We start from the raw sequence: 16222 nt of genomic DNA on the forward strand, positions 1-16222 counted from the left end.
GAGAATCATTAATGCACGATTTTTGACTCAACTTTCTAAAGAATATTTCATCCACCGCATTACTACCGTCATTTAGACGGTTTTCAAGAAAAAAGTTCAAGTCAAAATGCAACAAATCAAAAAATTGTAAAACATTTTTTTATTACACCCATGGCAACAGTAACCCTACTTTTTTACACTCTCGGTGCGGAAAGGCTATAGCGGTGCGGCAAAAAAGTCAAATGTAAATAACCATTCTGCCTCCACACTTTGTTGTAACTTTTCAACGGATTTTTTTTACCAAGAAAAAACTTTAGAAGTGATGTTCACTGCTACGGTATAAATTTCGTTCAAAATTTGTTGACTCGTTTTATTATACTTGAAAGTTCTTGATAAAATTTCTTAGATCAACTTTTAATTAAAGAGGGTCATTAAAGAACAATTTTTGAACTAAATTTACAACGAATATTTTTTTATCCACCGCATTATTGCCGTCATTTTTACACAGAAGAGAATTTTAATTGTGAGAATTTAGAAGAGTGTTTACGTCGTAATAAGACAAGTCAACACCAAAAAGAAGTTTTTGAAAATTTGTTCCCACTGAAACTTCTCTCCTTGCAAGGGCTGAATTTAACCCGCGTCAAAAAAAGACACTTCAAGAATCTTCGATGGTTAGAGAAGTTAGTTTTGGATCACTGCGTCGTTAAAGAAATCGATACTGATGCCTTCAAAGACCTCACAAATCTTAGAGTTCTCCAAATTTCGAATAATTCAGAGTTAACGCACATTACACAGAATCTCTTTGTGAAAAATGTGAAATTGGAAAAACTGTTGCTTTTTGGGAATTCAATTTTGGGTTTAACTTGGGATGAGTTTAAAGGTCTGCCGGCTTTGAAGACGTTGAGTGTAAGCGGGAATTTACTCGCTTCTGGTTCTTTGAATGCTGAGACAATTGCACAAAATGTGGCAAGTTTGGAAAAGTTTGATTTGTTTAGTTCGTCTTGGAGTGAGGATGAGTATGGTCGTTTTGTTGAAAGACTAAAAAAGAAATTAAATGTTACGGTTGCTGGAAAAGATGAGCTGTTCGTTTAAAGTTGTGAGGTGTGAGTGTTTTTTTTAATAAATTATTTTCAAGTAATTTGTCAGAATTTTTCTTTTAACTGTACGTAATATTTTATGTGCTCAATTATAAACTATTTAACAAAAGAGCAATTACTTGGAATCTTTTAAAGTTTAGTTAAATTGTAATAAGACTTTCTGTTTCTCCTCTCTTTTGATTCAATCAATTTTAGACTTCCTATACTAACAGAGTTTTTGAGACTAAAGTTTGTTAATATTTTATTTTCACATCGAACTAAAAATTAAATTTTTAAGAAACAATGATGTTTGGTATTTTCTATTAAAACCTGTAGTTGTGGTGATTTTATAAATTTTGAACAACTGCTAATTTAAGATCCATTGTTAACAGTAGAAAATTTCAAAATTTTAGAGAATACGAGAGAATTTTTTGAATTTTTTATTTTTCGAACGGACCAAAATTTTGTGTTTTGTGTCAAAGGCTGTAGATCTAATAATTTTGACACTACGGCAACGAAATTTTGGAAACTTACTGCTTATAGATTATATACCAACTGTCGAAAATTTCACATTTGTAAAAAAGGCGAGAAACTTTTGGGAATGTTTCATTTTTAAGACGAAACAATTTTTTAGTGTTTTATGTTAGAAATTGTAATTTTAGTACTTTTAATATTACAATAACCAAATTTTAACAAACTATTTCTTTTAGTTTGCCTGTTACAAACTTAACATATTTGTTTTAAACAGATTTTATAAGCCTCCCTGAATTTCTTTTTTATCAATTTTGTTTTTATTTTTTATTATTGTGAACAATGTTGAGCACATTTTTTTCAACTTCTCTTTTTGTTTTTTAAAGAGACTGATGATCTTCTGCACATAAAATAAAAAACACAACAAATTACAGTGTGAAATTCTCCGAATTTGCTGTCGTAAGTATGGAATAGGACGGCGACAATATCAACAATACGCAAACATAATAAACGTAACTCAATGAAATAGAAAAACATCCGACCCAAATTTTTATTCGTAAAAGTTTTTCAATATATTTGAAATTTTTGGGGATCAATAATAATTGCTTGTAGTTCGTTATAATGAAATTTCGGTTTAATGAAAGAAATTGTTATAGAATTACTCCTACATTGCACATTTTCATAAGAAAAAACTTGATCGTAATAAGACAAATTTTGCAATATCGAGGGTTTACTGTATCGGTGGTCACTTTCGAGCCACCGATAACTACATCGCGATGAATTGTGCCCATAAGGTAAGTTTCTTGTGAGTCTTTTTCAAACTACGATAAGATCACATGTCGTTGAAGTTAGCTTGGGATTGGCTTTTTGGTTGCGCCGTAGCATAGGCAACACAACGTGCACTCGGCTTTTTTTTACAGTAGACCAGACAAATACTGGACTTTCATGGGAATTTTCACGTTTTCCGGTACTTTTCTTACAAATTTATGGCAATTTGACTTTGGAATAATAACCTGTCATTGTGACAATCAATACTTTGGTGTAAAATATACAGAAAAGGGATAATCAAAGAGGGTTGTGCTGTCGCCTTTTTCATCACCGTTATCGTAAAAATCTAGCATCTACCTCGGTCGCAGTAATCCCAAAAAGTAGAGAAAAATTAACTGATAAATCTCCCATATCAAGTTTGCCTCCACCAGCCGTCAGAGGGTTGTAATCTCGCCTTTTTTTAATTTACCCTTTGTAAATGTAAAAAATAAAAGATGTACCCTAATGGTATCAGTGTCAAAAATTAGAAAAAAAAATCCTAATCAATCCCATTAATCAGATCCACATACTATCAGATTATAATCTTTTATTTTTTTATCTTTAGAACAAAAGAAAGAGTGTTTTCCTGGCAACCCAGAATACACCCTTTATTGTAATAAGTTGCAGACTCAATTTTTTTAAGTTTGAATTTACCGGCAAATTGTTTTTTCTTCGGAATAGAGGAACACCAGTTATCAGAAAAATTACATAATTGGTTGAAAAAATTCACAAATGAGGGGTTTTAAACTGAGATAAACCAAATTTATTTCAGGTGAGTCCAGTTCGAGGATCGCAAAACAAATTTAAACTTCATAATTTTGTGCAAATTTGTGCTAGAATTTCCAATTTTCTGTTCATTTTTTATTTTCAAAAATGTATTTCAAAAATAAAATACAAAATTACGCCAGGTATGAGCTTCATGCATCATAAAACACAATCAATCAGTGATAAGCCATTATTTTATGCTAATGTTGTACTGAGTTTTACTGTATTTTCTAAATTTTGTGCTTTTTACGTTTTTCAGTTATTTCAAAAAACACAGAGCTAAGATAACTAATACTACCTCCTACGAAAAGAAAACAGAATATGTACACATTTTATCGATTCTAAATTAAAAAAAAAATATGCTTAGATGCCAAACTTTATCTACATGTGGGATATTTTAAAATTTCTAAATTTAATAAGTAGAAAATAACAATTTGCCGGTAAATTCAAATTTCCGAAAATCAAAACAAGCACTTTACAATACACAGATAGCGTATTATAGGTTGCCAAAAAAAAACAGTTTAGTTTATTTAATAAGCCTAACATCCCCCTAACGGCTGATGGAAAGAAATATAATATCGGAGTAAAATTTTGAAATTTTGTACAGTTTATAGAGAAACTAGAAGTAATGTTTTGCCAAACTTTTGTTGCTGTAGCCTTAAAACTACTAGAACTTCAGTCTTTAAAAAAAATTGTGAAAAATTTTGATTTGTTCGACAAATGAAAAATTCCAAAAATTTTCTTGTTTGTTCTACAATTTTCAAATTTTGTACACTTAGTAGAAGAACTAAAAGCAATGTTTTGCCAAATTCTCGTTGCTGTAGCATTAAAACTACTAGAACTACAGCATTTAACAAAAAAAAATATGAAAAATTTTGGTTAGTTCGACAAATGAAAAATTCCAAAAAAAAGTTTCATCCCTTCTAAAATGTTAGAATTTTGTGCAGTTAATAAAAAAACTAAAAGTAATATTGTGCCAAAATTTTGTTGATATAGCATTAAAACCACTAGAACTACTAGTTTTAACAAAAAAATGTGAAAAATTTTGGTTTGTTCAAGAAATAAAAAATTTCAAAAATGTTCTTGTTTTTTCTACAATTTTAAAATTTTGTACACTTAGTAGAGGAGCTAAAAACAATATTTTGCCAAAATCCCGTTGCTGTAGCACTTTTAATGCTACTAGGACGAAATTCTGGAAAACTATTTTTTATAGTTTCTCCTATTAACTGTACAAAATTTGAAAACTCTAGAGCAGACGAGAAAATTTTTAGAATTTTTTATCTGTTAAACAAGTCCAAATTTTTAGATTTTTTTTTAGAATTTATAGAATTTTTTATCTGTTGAACAAGTTTCATATTTTTTTAAATACTGTCGTTCTAGTAGTTTTATAGCTGCAGCCATCAAATTTATACAGTTAACTAGTTTTAGTTGTTTCACTTACAGTACAAATTTTCAAAACTGTTGAGCAGACAAGAGAAAATAAATTAATAAGAAAAAAACTGGGGAATTAGAGACAGAGAACCAATAATAAGAATTATTTTGGATTTTTTTTATAGGCGTATACGTATATTTCTCAGTATAATTTTATAAGACTCCCTGAGTTACAACAGTTACATAGCAAACCAGTGAAAAACTTGCAGACGAAAGCTCAAGCACATCTCCGCAGAAAGCTTCAAAAGTGGTAATCTTCCAGTAAAAATAAATTCCTATCGCACCACTTTTTCATAAAACATGTAATCCTAAAACCAAACAAAACTAATTAAGGCCCCCCAACCACTTCAAGACCTTACAATTAAGAACAAGGCCCCCAACAGCACCGCCTTCATCCTGATATTCAAATCCACCCGAAAATGCACCCGAAAATTATCCGCCATGGTAAAAGTGTCCTTGTAGCACCCAGCCGACACCTTCGTAATCTTTCCCACTTCCTCACCCCCATCGGCCGCAAAAACCGCAAAATCCACGTCCCCCAAGCAGCTGCAAGTCCAACACGGCCCAGTTATCCCAAACACGACGTCGCCATTCCCGTTCTTCACCTTGAAATTTTGATTGACGACGCTCCATTCCTCCTCCACGCTCCCGATGAGGTTCCCTGGAGGCGACGACACCTGCAAGCTCTACAAAGACATCCCGCAGGTCCGTCAAGTTTGAGCATCATACATCGCAAACAAATTTCAAACATATGCCATAATTTTGTGCTAATTTGTGCTGCAATTTTTAAATTCTGTGCTATTTTCGTTTTTGAGTTATTTCAAAAAACGTACAAAAAATAATAGGCAACCCAAAATACAGATTTCAACGAATTTTCTTTGAAGCGTCAAGTTTGAGTATCATTCATCACGAAACAGGTTAAATAATATGCCATAATTTTGTGCTAATTCTGTGCTGATTAATGGTGCAATTTCTAAATTCTGTGCTCTTTTCGATTTTGAGTTACAATAAACAATTTATAAACAAATTTGGACAATCGTCAAGTTTGAGCATCATACATCGCGAAACAGCTTAAGTGATGTCATAATTTTGTGCTAATTCTGTGTTGAGAGAAATTTTAACATTTATTTATTCTACGGTGAAATAATACTTACCTTTATTGAAATTTGCAAAATACGTACTTAAAATTAAGAAGAAATTATTTTCTTGGCACTCGCTTTGAGTTTTTTGTTGCAATAGCGTAAAAATGAAAACAGCAGACAATATAAAAATTGTATTAAAAGTTCCGCAATACTTGTCTGCTTAACTATTATTATTATAATATTCAGTGCTAGAGCGGTCAAGACCAAACATTACGAAGGATATCTAGGTACCTTATAAATGGTTCATAAAGTTTGTTGTTTTGTTTTAACTACATTCATAATTTAATTAACACACTTTATATTCTTCACAATTAAAAATTTGCTGAGTAAGAACAGTTCTATCATTTATTTTTCTCTGATTCACGTCGTAAAATGAGTGTTTCAGGTAGTTAGTTTCAGGAATAGTTAACCAGGCGCGTTAGAATGTTTTCTGAGAATACAAATATGTACAGTCGAATTCTATTAATTCATATTTCAAGGAACGGAGGGATAAATATATAAATATATTAATTAAGCAAACATATGGACAACCATCTATTTGAAGTTAAAAAATAAAAATTATAAAGTATGGCCATTTAATTATGACATATCTACATAATATTCTACTTTGTAATCTACGATATTCCAATTTGACGCGTCTTTATATAAATACGACCTTTTAAATAACATGAAAATCAAAATGGCATCAAATTTGAAAATTGCATCACCGATTAGCATAAAATTATGGCGTATCAATTATTCTGCTTTGCGATGGATGATATTCAAACTTGAGGCTTCATAAAAAAGAAACCATTAAAATATGTATTTTGGGTTGCCGTCTAGCCGTGTATATTTTTTAAAATAACTTGATATTGAAAAGAGCACAGAATTTGGAAATTGCACAGAATTAGCACAAAATTATGGCATACACTTAAGCTGTTTTGTGATGCATGATGTTCAAACTTGACGCATCTTCAAGAAAAATTTGTTAAAATTGGTATTTTGGGTTGCCTACTAATTTTTGTACGTTTTTTAAAATAACTCAAAAACGGAAAAAGCACAGAATTTGAAAATTATACCATCAATCAGCACAGAATTAGCACAAAATTATGGCATATTATTAAAGCTGTTTCGTGATGAATAATGCTCAAACTTGACGCTTCAAAGAAAATTCGTTGAAATCTGTATTTTGGGTTACCTACTATTTTTTGTACGTTTTTTGAAATAACTCAAAAACGAAAAGAGCACAGAATTTAAAAGTAACAGCACAAATAAGCACAGAATTAGCACAAAATTATAAGACCAATTTGATCAATTTTTGTGACTTATGATGCTCAGCGTCAAGTTTGAGCATCATTTTTGTTCTGGTAATAACTCAAAAACCAAAAGAGCACAGAATTTAAAAATTACAGCACAAATTAGCACAGAATTAGCACAAAATTATGGCATATGTTTGAAATTTGTTTGTGATGTATGATGCTCAAACTTGACGGACCTACATCCCGCGGGTTCCTCTGGAGGCGCTCACCTGGAGACAACACGGGAAGAGGCACCCCTGTCCAGCCAACGGTCTGTCGAACTGAATAACCTCGTTCTTCGAGCTGTCGCACAGCTTCATCTCGAAGGAGCGAAGACGGCCGCAGCACCGGCGGACGCACATGTCGGACTGCTCAGTGCCGCTGAAGACATCTTCGCCTTGGCTGTTGCGGATGTGGTAGAAATTGCGGGTTTCGAAACCGACGAAAACTGGAATTTTCGATGAGAGTGGAGTGACAATCTGAGTTAATTACCCTCCAGGAGTTCGACTCTTTGGTAGATCAGCAGCTGGTCGAGCGGGGCCAAGTGTTGGAGGCCGGGGGGGCAATTGGGGGGCGCTGGTACAGTCAAGAGATAGAAATTTCGGACGGTTTTGGGGGGACTCACTTATTAGAGGGTGCAGCTCGAATTGGTTCGGGGAAAGGAGGGGTTGGTCCTGTATTGGTCTCGAGGGCTAAAAAGGGCGAAGAGGCGGTTTTGTTAAGCTCGCTGCGCTCGCTGCTCTTACTTATGTACAATAAGGTGCGAGAAAATCGGGGACGCAAAACACAGATGTTTGTATTTACAGATTTATTTACGAATTAAGCGTGAAGCGACAATTAGTTACCTCCAGTTGTGCGGTGTTCATTTTTGTGGAAAATTTTACAACAGTGTCAATGTGTGTGTGTGAGAGATTGTATGTCAAAATGTCAAATTTTCGCACTTATTTGACTTCTTGTATTTTAATTCTTCTTAATAAAATTACCAACTGAGGATTTTGGAGTCAAGGATGTAACTTTATTTAGGCTGGAAGACGATCAATATGTCGAGGGTTGAAGTAATGTGGCGCCATCTAGGAATGAATAGAATGAAGATTTTTTTCGATTCTGGCCAGGGAAAAAAATGAAAGAAAACGAGTTAAATTGAAAAAATTGCATATAAAGTTTAAATTTAAAAAAAGATTCTTAAATCAGTTATTAGTTGAGCTAGGACTTTGAAATTTGTGGGGATGATTACATTAAACCTCCTTCGTCGACCTGCTAAATTACAAAAATTTTGGGTGGGCGAGACAGATTTTACAAACTTTTCTCTTCCAAGAAACTTAAATAGTTGAAAATTTTTTAAATTTTTGTCGTAACTCAGTTATCTGTCGCTCAATAACTTTGAGATTTGGAGGAATTATTACTTTTAAGTCCTCTATTATCTTTACCAAATTATAAAATTTAAAAAAAAACGAGAATTTTAGAGATTTTTATGTTTTTAAGACTAAATTTTTTGGCAATTTTGATTTTTTTTTATAAATGAGATAATAATTGGACTAGAATTTTGAAATTTATGGGAATCACTGAAATAATCTTCTTTCGCAGATCTGCCAATTTACAAAATTTTTAAAAAGGCAAGACAGATTTTACAAATTTTTTATGTTTAAAAATATTTAAAACTTTGGAAGTCTTAAATTTTTTTCGTAATTCAATTATATATCGCTCGATAACGTTGATATTTGGAGAAATTAATACTTTTAACATCACTATTAACATTACCAAATCTTAAAATTTTTGAAAAAACGGGACAAATTTTAGAAAATTTGTTTTTTTGGGAAACTAAAATTTTCGATAATTTTGAATTTTTTTCATAAATGAGGTAATAATTGGACTAGAACTCACCAAAATCAGAAATCACCAACATAATCTTCTGTCGTAGATCTGCCAAATTAGAAAACTTTTGAAACAGATTTTACAATTTTTTATCTTCAAAATAATTATAAATTTTAAAAATTTTTCAATTTTTTTGTAATTTAGTTATTTAATCGACGATATCTCTATCTACTGAGTACACCAAATTGTAGAATTATTTATAAAACTGTACAAATTAAAAAAATATACATTTTGTATGAAACTAAAATTTTTAGAAATTTTCAAAATTATTTCTATAAATAGGGTAATAATTAATCTAGAACTTTGAAATTTGTGGGAATGATTACCTTAAACTTTCTTTCTAGATCTACCAAATTTCAAAATTATTGAATGAGCGAGACAGATTTTACAAATTTTTATCATCAAAGAAACTCAAAATTTTGGAGAATTTTCAAATTTTTTTCGTAACTCAGTTATCTATGGACCGATAAGGTTCAGATTTAGAAGAATTATTACTTTAAACTCCTTTATTAACTTTACCAAATTGCAGCTCACTAACTTAATCTTCCTTCGTAGATCTGCCAAATTATATATTTTTTGAATGAGCGAAACAAGTTTTACAAATTTTTATCTTCAGTGAAACCCAAAATTTTGGAAATTTTTTAAATTTTTTCTATAAGTCAGTTATCTATCACCCAAAAACGTTGAGGTTTAGAGGAATAAATACCTTTAACTTCTCTATTAATCCTACCAAATTGCAGAATTGTTGACCAATTGGAACAAATTTTAGGAATTTTATAATTTTTTTTAAATCAAATTTTTGTGCAATTTTGAATTTTTTATAAATGAGGTAATAAGTGATCTAGAACTTTGAAATTTGTGGGAATTATTACTTTTGACTCCTCTATTAACTTCATCAAATTGCATAATTTTTGATAAAACGGGACAAATTTTAGAAATTTTTATTTTTTGAAGAATTTTGGCAATTTTGACTTTTTTTTTTAATCAGGTAATAATTGGACTAGAACTTTGAAATTTATGGAGATCACTAACTTTATCTTCCCCCCTTTCGTAAATCTACCATATTACAAAATTTTGGATGGACGAGGCAGATTTTACAAATTTTTATCTTCAGAAAAATACCAAAATTAAAAAAAGTCAATTATCTATTCCCCGAAAGATTTTGGAGGAATAAATATTTTTAACTTTTCTATTAACTTTGATTTTTTTTATAAATGGAGTAATAATTGGACAAGAACTTTGAAATTTGCGAGAATTTTTACTTTAAATTTTCTTCCTAGATCTGCCAAATTGTAAAATTATTGAATGAGCGAGACAGATTTTCCAATTTTTTATCTTCAAAGAATCTGAAAATTTTAGAAAATTTTCAAATTTTGTTCGTAACTCAGTTATCTCTTGAACGATATATTTGAGATTTGGAGAAATGACTACGTTTAATTTCTCAATGAAGTTCACCAAATTACAGACTTTTTGAAAAAACGGGACTAATTGTAAAAAAAATTGCGAGAACCAAAATTTCCAAAAATTTTGACAATCTTCGTAAAATCGTTATTATTTTTTAAAATATTCATCAAACTTTTCAAACTGCTTGGAACAGTGTAAATCGCCCAACTAACAAAACCATCTTAATGTGATTGATGACAGATACGAAACAGTTATCCATTGGCGTGTCATGTAAATTCTTTCTTCTCCAGTTCACAAAGTCAAAACAATGACGTAAGATGTAACATACATCTTTTTATAGACCTAATTTGTTGACCCGTCAAACAATTCGTTTAAATTCTGTAAAATATGGCAACGAGAAACGAGACGCAAATTTATGCCCCTGACCCCAGTTGATTCGGCGCTCATGTGTGACGCGTTTAAATTCACCAAGAAACACGTGCAAAGAAGCAAAACGTCATTTCAGTTGTCAAATTCTCATCATTTTCACATTTTCTTCTGTTTTCATTGTTAAATTAGGTATTTCCTACAAAAATGAAACAAAAAACACAAGAAAATGTTTGGTTACCTCGCACACTTCTTTGTTTACATTGTTTACTGAGCGAGAGTCGTCTACCAGTAAAAATTTAGATTTCGTTCACGTGAACACATTACTAAGCAAATGACTTAAATCAAACAGACTTACCTGCAAAGTTGGATTATAAGTTTGAATTTCATCGTGTCTTTCAGACATGTTTACCACAAATGGCACTCCCGGCGATGTTGAAGGAAGGTTCGAGGTCACATTTATTTTAAGCAAAACCATAAAAATAAATAAAATGTTTCAGTATACAATATGAAGCGGGCGGGAGAGCTGCTAGTGCGCACGCCACTGGTGCAATCAAATGGAACAAAAAATATTTAAGTCAAAAATTGTTTGAGTGTTTGCGGAGACCGGATTCTTAGGTTGAAGGACTTTTTTCAAAATTTTCAAAATTGAAATAAGACTTTATTTTTTTTTTAAGATTTGAAAAACTGAAAATCAAATCAAAAGTTTGTAATTTTTGAATTTATTATAATAAATCAATAAAATTTGGAAATTTTAATGTTTTTGGTTTGTTTAATAAGTGTGTCAAACTACAAGATTATAGATCCACGGAAACAAACTATCGAAAATTTTGAAAATTTTTGAATTTTCAAACGAACAAAAAATTCCAACATTTTTAAAAAATTTCAAATACTGGTATTTTTAACGATAAATGAAAAGCCGTTTAACACTTTTGACTTGTTCAATAAGTGTTCCTAATTACAAAATTATAGGGCAAAGGGAACAAATTTTGGAGAATTTTGAATTTTGAACAAATCAAAAACTTCCAAATTTTTTTATAAATTTTGTATTTTTGTATTTTTCACCATAAATCAATGAAATTTAGGGCGTTTGACACCTTTAGCTTGCTCAACAAGTGTGTTAAATTACAAAATCCTAGAGTGAAAAGGAGAATTTTAATAAATTTTTATTTTTTAATCGAACCAAAAATTTTCAGGAACATTGACGGACCTGGTTCTGATTCCGAAGAATCTTTGATATTTGATGATGTGTCCTCGATGTGCAACATGGTGTGGTGTTTTTTGTCGCCCTTTTTGCAATGCGACGATCAACAATCCTTGACACTATGATTTTTGCAGAAGCAGTTGATACAACGGTTTTGCGATTTAATTTTATTTATACTCTTTGGAACTTAAAGAAATGAACTTTTCGCAGTTGAAGATGTTGTGCTCGCCGTTGCAGAAAAAACACGAAGTCTTTTTTAGAGACATATGAAAAATCTTATGTTTAGGTTGTGCCGGTTTCATAAATTTTGCGTGAAGAGATGTTTTTTTCGTCTCGACCGTAGATGTTGTGATTTTATTCAACTGCATCGATTGCAGAGTTTGGCAGAGTTTCCAAAATTAATTTATCGTAAGTCGGAATTTCGTCTGACAGCTAGGATTCCTCTCACGAAGCGTTAGAAAAATAATCTAATTTTGATGGTATAATATATACAAGTAAATCACTCCATTGGCCAACAGGCCGATTTAGGGTTTTGAGACCGCTTAAGTTGACGCTTAACGCATTCAGAAGTGAACGGAGTAATGTGCTTGTTTTTGGAAACTACGGGGATGTCGAGGATGGTCTTTATATGCTAAGTAATCGTTAAGCGACGGTTTTCGAAACGCGTTTTTAATAACTGGATGGCGACCGCGTAATTCTCTCCGGTCGTCTTCAGCGCGTTCAGTGAAGTTTTCGCCTCATCGTCTAAACACGACATTAAATAATGTAATTTTTGAATATCGTTTATTGTATCGTTGGCCCCGATTAAGCTTTCGAATGTATCGATAAATGACGCCCATTCTTCGAAATTTCCATTAAATCGCGGATGATCAATGGTTGGCAACTTAAGATGTTGCATTGTGCTATTTGCACAATCGTTAGATTTTCGACTAGATTTCCGACACGTCGTTAATGTTTCGACGTTTCGCCTCACCAAACTTATCTTCATTTGATTCGTCAACTACAAATTCGTAATGGGCCTGCAAACTGTTGATTATCCATTGAAATTTATTCGCATCTTGTTGTGACAATGGCATTTTGTTATTTGAAATTTGACCTCGTCAGAAATGTATAATTGATGATAAGAAGAAAGCACAAGGTGCTTTCCCGACTTCTTCCAGTCGGTGATGTTTACGACACTCACGATGTTGCTCAGGTTCCCTATCCGGCTCGAAGGACCAAAAATGTGACATAGAACTATTCGTGATAAAATGCGATGCATGTAAAAAATTTAAACACTCAAAACAAAACACAGAACTATTAACAATTACAACAACTGCTATGTCAAGCTTTTTTACCGAAATCTGTAAATTGCTAAAGATAAAAAAGGTAAATTCGACGTCATATTAACCATGAAACAGTAGGTGCACTAGAAAATACTTATAAGACTCTAAATAGTTATGTAAGGATACAGTGCACGAAAAATAATGACAAGTGGATTGAATGGGTACCATTTTGGTGCTTCACCTATAACACTACAGTGCATAGTGCGACGAAATACACTCCATTCTATCTTGTTTTCGAAAAGACGTGTCGGATACCTTTAAATATAGTTCAAAATTTGGATCCTATTTATAACTTTAGCGATTTCCCAATAGAATTAAAATATAGAATACAAACAGCTTGTCAGGAAGCAAGAAAAAACTTGTTAGATTCCAAGGTAAATAGAAAAGTAGAATACGATAAAAAATGTAGACAAGTAGATTATAAGATAGGAAGTAAGATTATGCTAAGAAATAATGCAGATAACAAAAGGAGTGAGTTATAAAAAGGACCCTACGTAGTTATAAAAATAAATGACCTAATGTGATTATTAGAATAGATTATAAGGATGTAATAGTTCATAAAAATAGAATTAAAGAATACCACGAGTGAAAAAAAAATTATAAAAGTTTTTTTTTTGCATTTGCGGGGGAGGTGTAGTGTAGTCAGCGAGTCCAAAAGTCAATACTACACGCCAATAAGTAGGTTAGATTAAGTTGGGGATATTGATATTTATGACGGTAGAAATTAGAAGGGGAGGAATTATTGTTACTAGTGTATTCGATTTTTTTTACGCTTAAATGCTGAATTTACGAAACCAACCCTCATTACAGGGTTGTACTCATTTTCTTTCCTTGAAAGGGTACTTCTAACTAGCAACACAATGCTACTTGACTCACCCCTTCCGGAACACCCTTATTTAGTCAGGTCCGGGCTTAGCTCGACTGGGAAGTCACGGAATTCTCGCAACAAAACATATTGCCACCTGCCTTATCGGCCTTAATCATTTATTAATGAAATAACTTACCGGGGGAGCTCCGCCCCCTGCCCCATCGCTGGATAGCGGCTCGGATTAACTGGCATTGACCTCTTTTTCTGCAACGGCAGGACACCCATGTCCTTACTCCGACCCTGGAGAGTTACTCGAACGGCTGGTCTGCACCCACGCCCTGGCAGCATCTTGGCATCTTTTTCTCTCTTCGAGTACGGTGAAATCTACCATCACCGTACCCACCAGCGTTCTGGAAATTATCCCCATCCAGAACGCAACTTGGAAATTATCCCCATCCAAGTCACCATCTGGAAATCTACCATCCAGAGCACCTGGAAATCTACCATCCAGGTGCGACATGTAGCCCTGCGCCCTCTGGAAATCTACCATCCAGAACACTTCCTGGAAGTCAGCCATCCAGGCCGTCTGGAAATCTACCATCCAGACACTACATGCCCCTCTCACTCAGCGCATTCTGGAAATCTACCATCCAGAACACTTCCTGGAAGTCAGCCATCCAGGCCGCCTGGAAATCTGCCATCCAGGCCCCGCACTCGCGCACCACACTTAACCTACACCTTCTTCTCCTACGGTCAATTCTTCACCTCTTGGCCACCTTCTCTCTCACCGCCCAATTCCTTACTGCCTGAAGCTACACATTCTGGCGTCATTCACCCCAACCCGGGGTGCGCACAAGTTACTGAACCAATCCAAGAGCTCTTAATTACAACATTAATGACTCCCAGTTACGTCATCACCATTATTACAAATACCACATTTTTATCGTCTTACACTAGTAGTTACAAGAATGTAGTGTGTTCACGATGGGGAATAAATAGTCGAAAATAAAGTCTAAGTGTTTTGTGTTCCGAATCCTCCAAGAGAATCACCATACGATGTCACACGTTATCACACCAATCAAAATGTAAACAAACTTATTTTGACACAACCCCACGCTAATTTAGTACCAACTTTGGTGAAAACCTCTAACTTGCCAGATAAACACTGTTTGTTATATACCCATAAAAGGTCCCAATTTTAGTGGCGGAAGGTGTATATGAGAGCTGAGTGTATCTGGCAGGTTAGGGGTTTTCACCAAAGTTGGTACTATGGGGGACACTGAATCTTGACATTTTAGCCATAATAAAACCAATCGGCTCCAAAACTATTCGCCCTTGACCAAGTGTTGTAGCGCAAAACCAATTCTTGCTTTCTTGTAGCGGCGCATTAATTGTTATTGGTGGCAAAAAATCGTTTTCAAAATTTGTTTACATTCTGTATTAACGTCAATCATAATAACAATAAAACTAGGATTACATCGAGACTTTTTGAAATGACAGGAAAGTACTGTCCAAGATTCTGTGTTCACCATAGTACTAATTTAGCGAGGGGGGAGGGTCTCAAAATAAGTTTGTTTACATTTTGATTGACACTTTTGGTTGAATTAGGAATTTATTGAAAATGCAAAGAGATTTAAGTCTCATTTGACGAAAAGTGGATATTAAAATATTTCTACAACGCGATGTGGATATTTTTTTTTTGACTACTAAACATGTTTGTAAACAAATCGCCTATTTTTTCGAATTGAACTTTTGGGCGAACATTTTGCAGTCTTTTAATCGAATCTGGGTATAGATTCAAAGCGAGTGAAACAATTGAGGTTCAATGAGCAAGAAACAACGAAGTTATCAACGTTTCGATTCTTGAAGTTTACATTTTTCTTTTTTTTATGAAACGATCATCATTTTAATGACAGGTCTTAAAGTGAAGGTTTTAATTTGACGATCTGAACATGTTGTAGCGTTTCAAAAACTTGTCGGCGGAGAGGGGCATAATAAACAAATATCTACTTCAGGAACCTCTTCGAATGCTAGGGTATTTAAAATCACGGCTTTAACATCACTGCCAGAGTAGAGTTATCATCTCAAAAACTGAAACGTTAGTTTTATCAGTACGAGAAAAATCTTTGTTTTAATTACCGTTCATTCCATCATTTAAGTCATTCAATCCGCGTTAGGAAATTTTTCTATTGTGGCCGCCTTGAGGCATCGGATCAACCACGTGTTACCGCCTCAGAATTTCAGTTAGTAGAGGTGCTATAACCCCCTACCCGAATTTCACGTTGGATTCGGTAA

General features: G+C 33.2%; 1 protein-coding gene across 1 annotated transcript; it reads right to left on the reverse strand.

Moving 5' to 3' along the window:
• Window positions 1-4682: 4682 nt before the first annotated feature.
• On the reverse strand, window positions 4683-11072 carry LOC148180178 (phospholipid scramblase 2-like). The gene is made up of 6 exons (XM_088045798.1): window positions 10949-11072; window positions 7574-7640; window positions 7441-7524; window positions 7179-7396; window positions 4889-5215; window positions 4683-4837 (listed from the first exon to the last, which is right to left on the reverse strand). The coding sequence occupies exons 1-6, from the start codon at window positions 11066-11068 to the stop codon at window positions 4805-4807; spliced, it is 849 nt and encodes a 282-aa protein (XP_087901924.1). The 5' UTR covers window positions 11069-11072; the 3' UTR covers window positions 4683-4804.
• Between the last annotated feature and the right edge of the window lie 5150 nt (window positions 11073-16222).

The sequence above is a fragment of the Gnatocerus cornutus genome, chromosome 1 (genome assembly GCF_029298725.1).
Source record: "Gnatocerus cornutus isolate USDA-ARS CGAHR chromosome 1, icGnaCorn1.1, whole genome shotgun sequence".
Lineage (NCBI taxonomy): Eukaryota > Metazoa > Arthropoda > Insecta > Coleoptera > Tenebrionidae > Gnatocerus > Gnatocerus cornutus.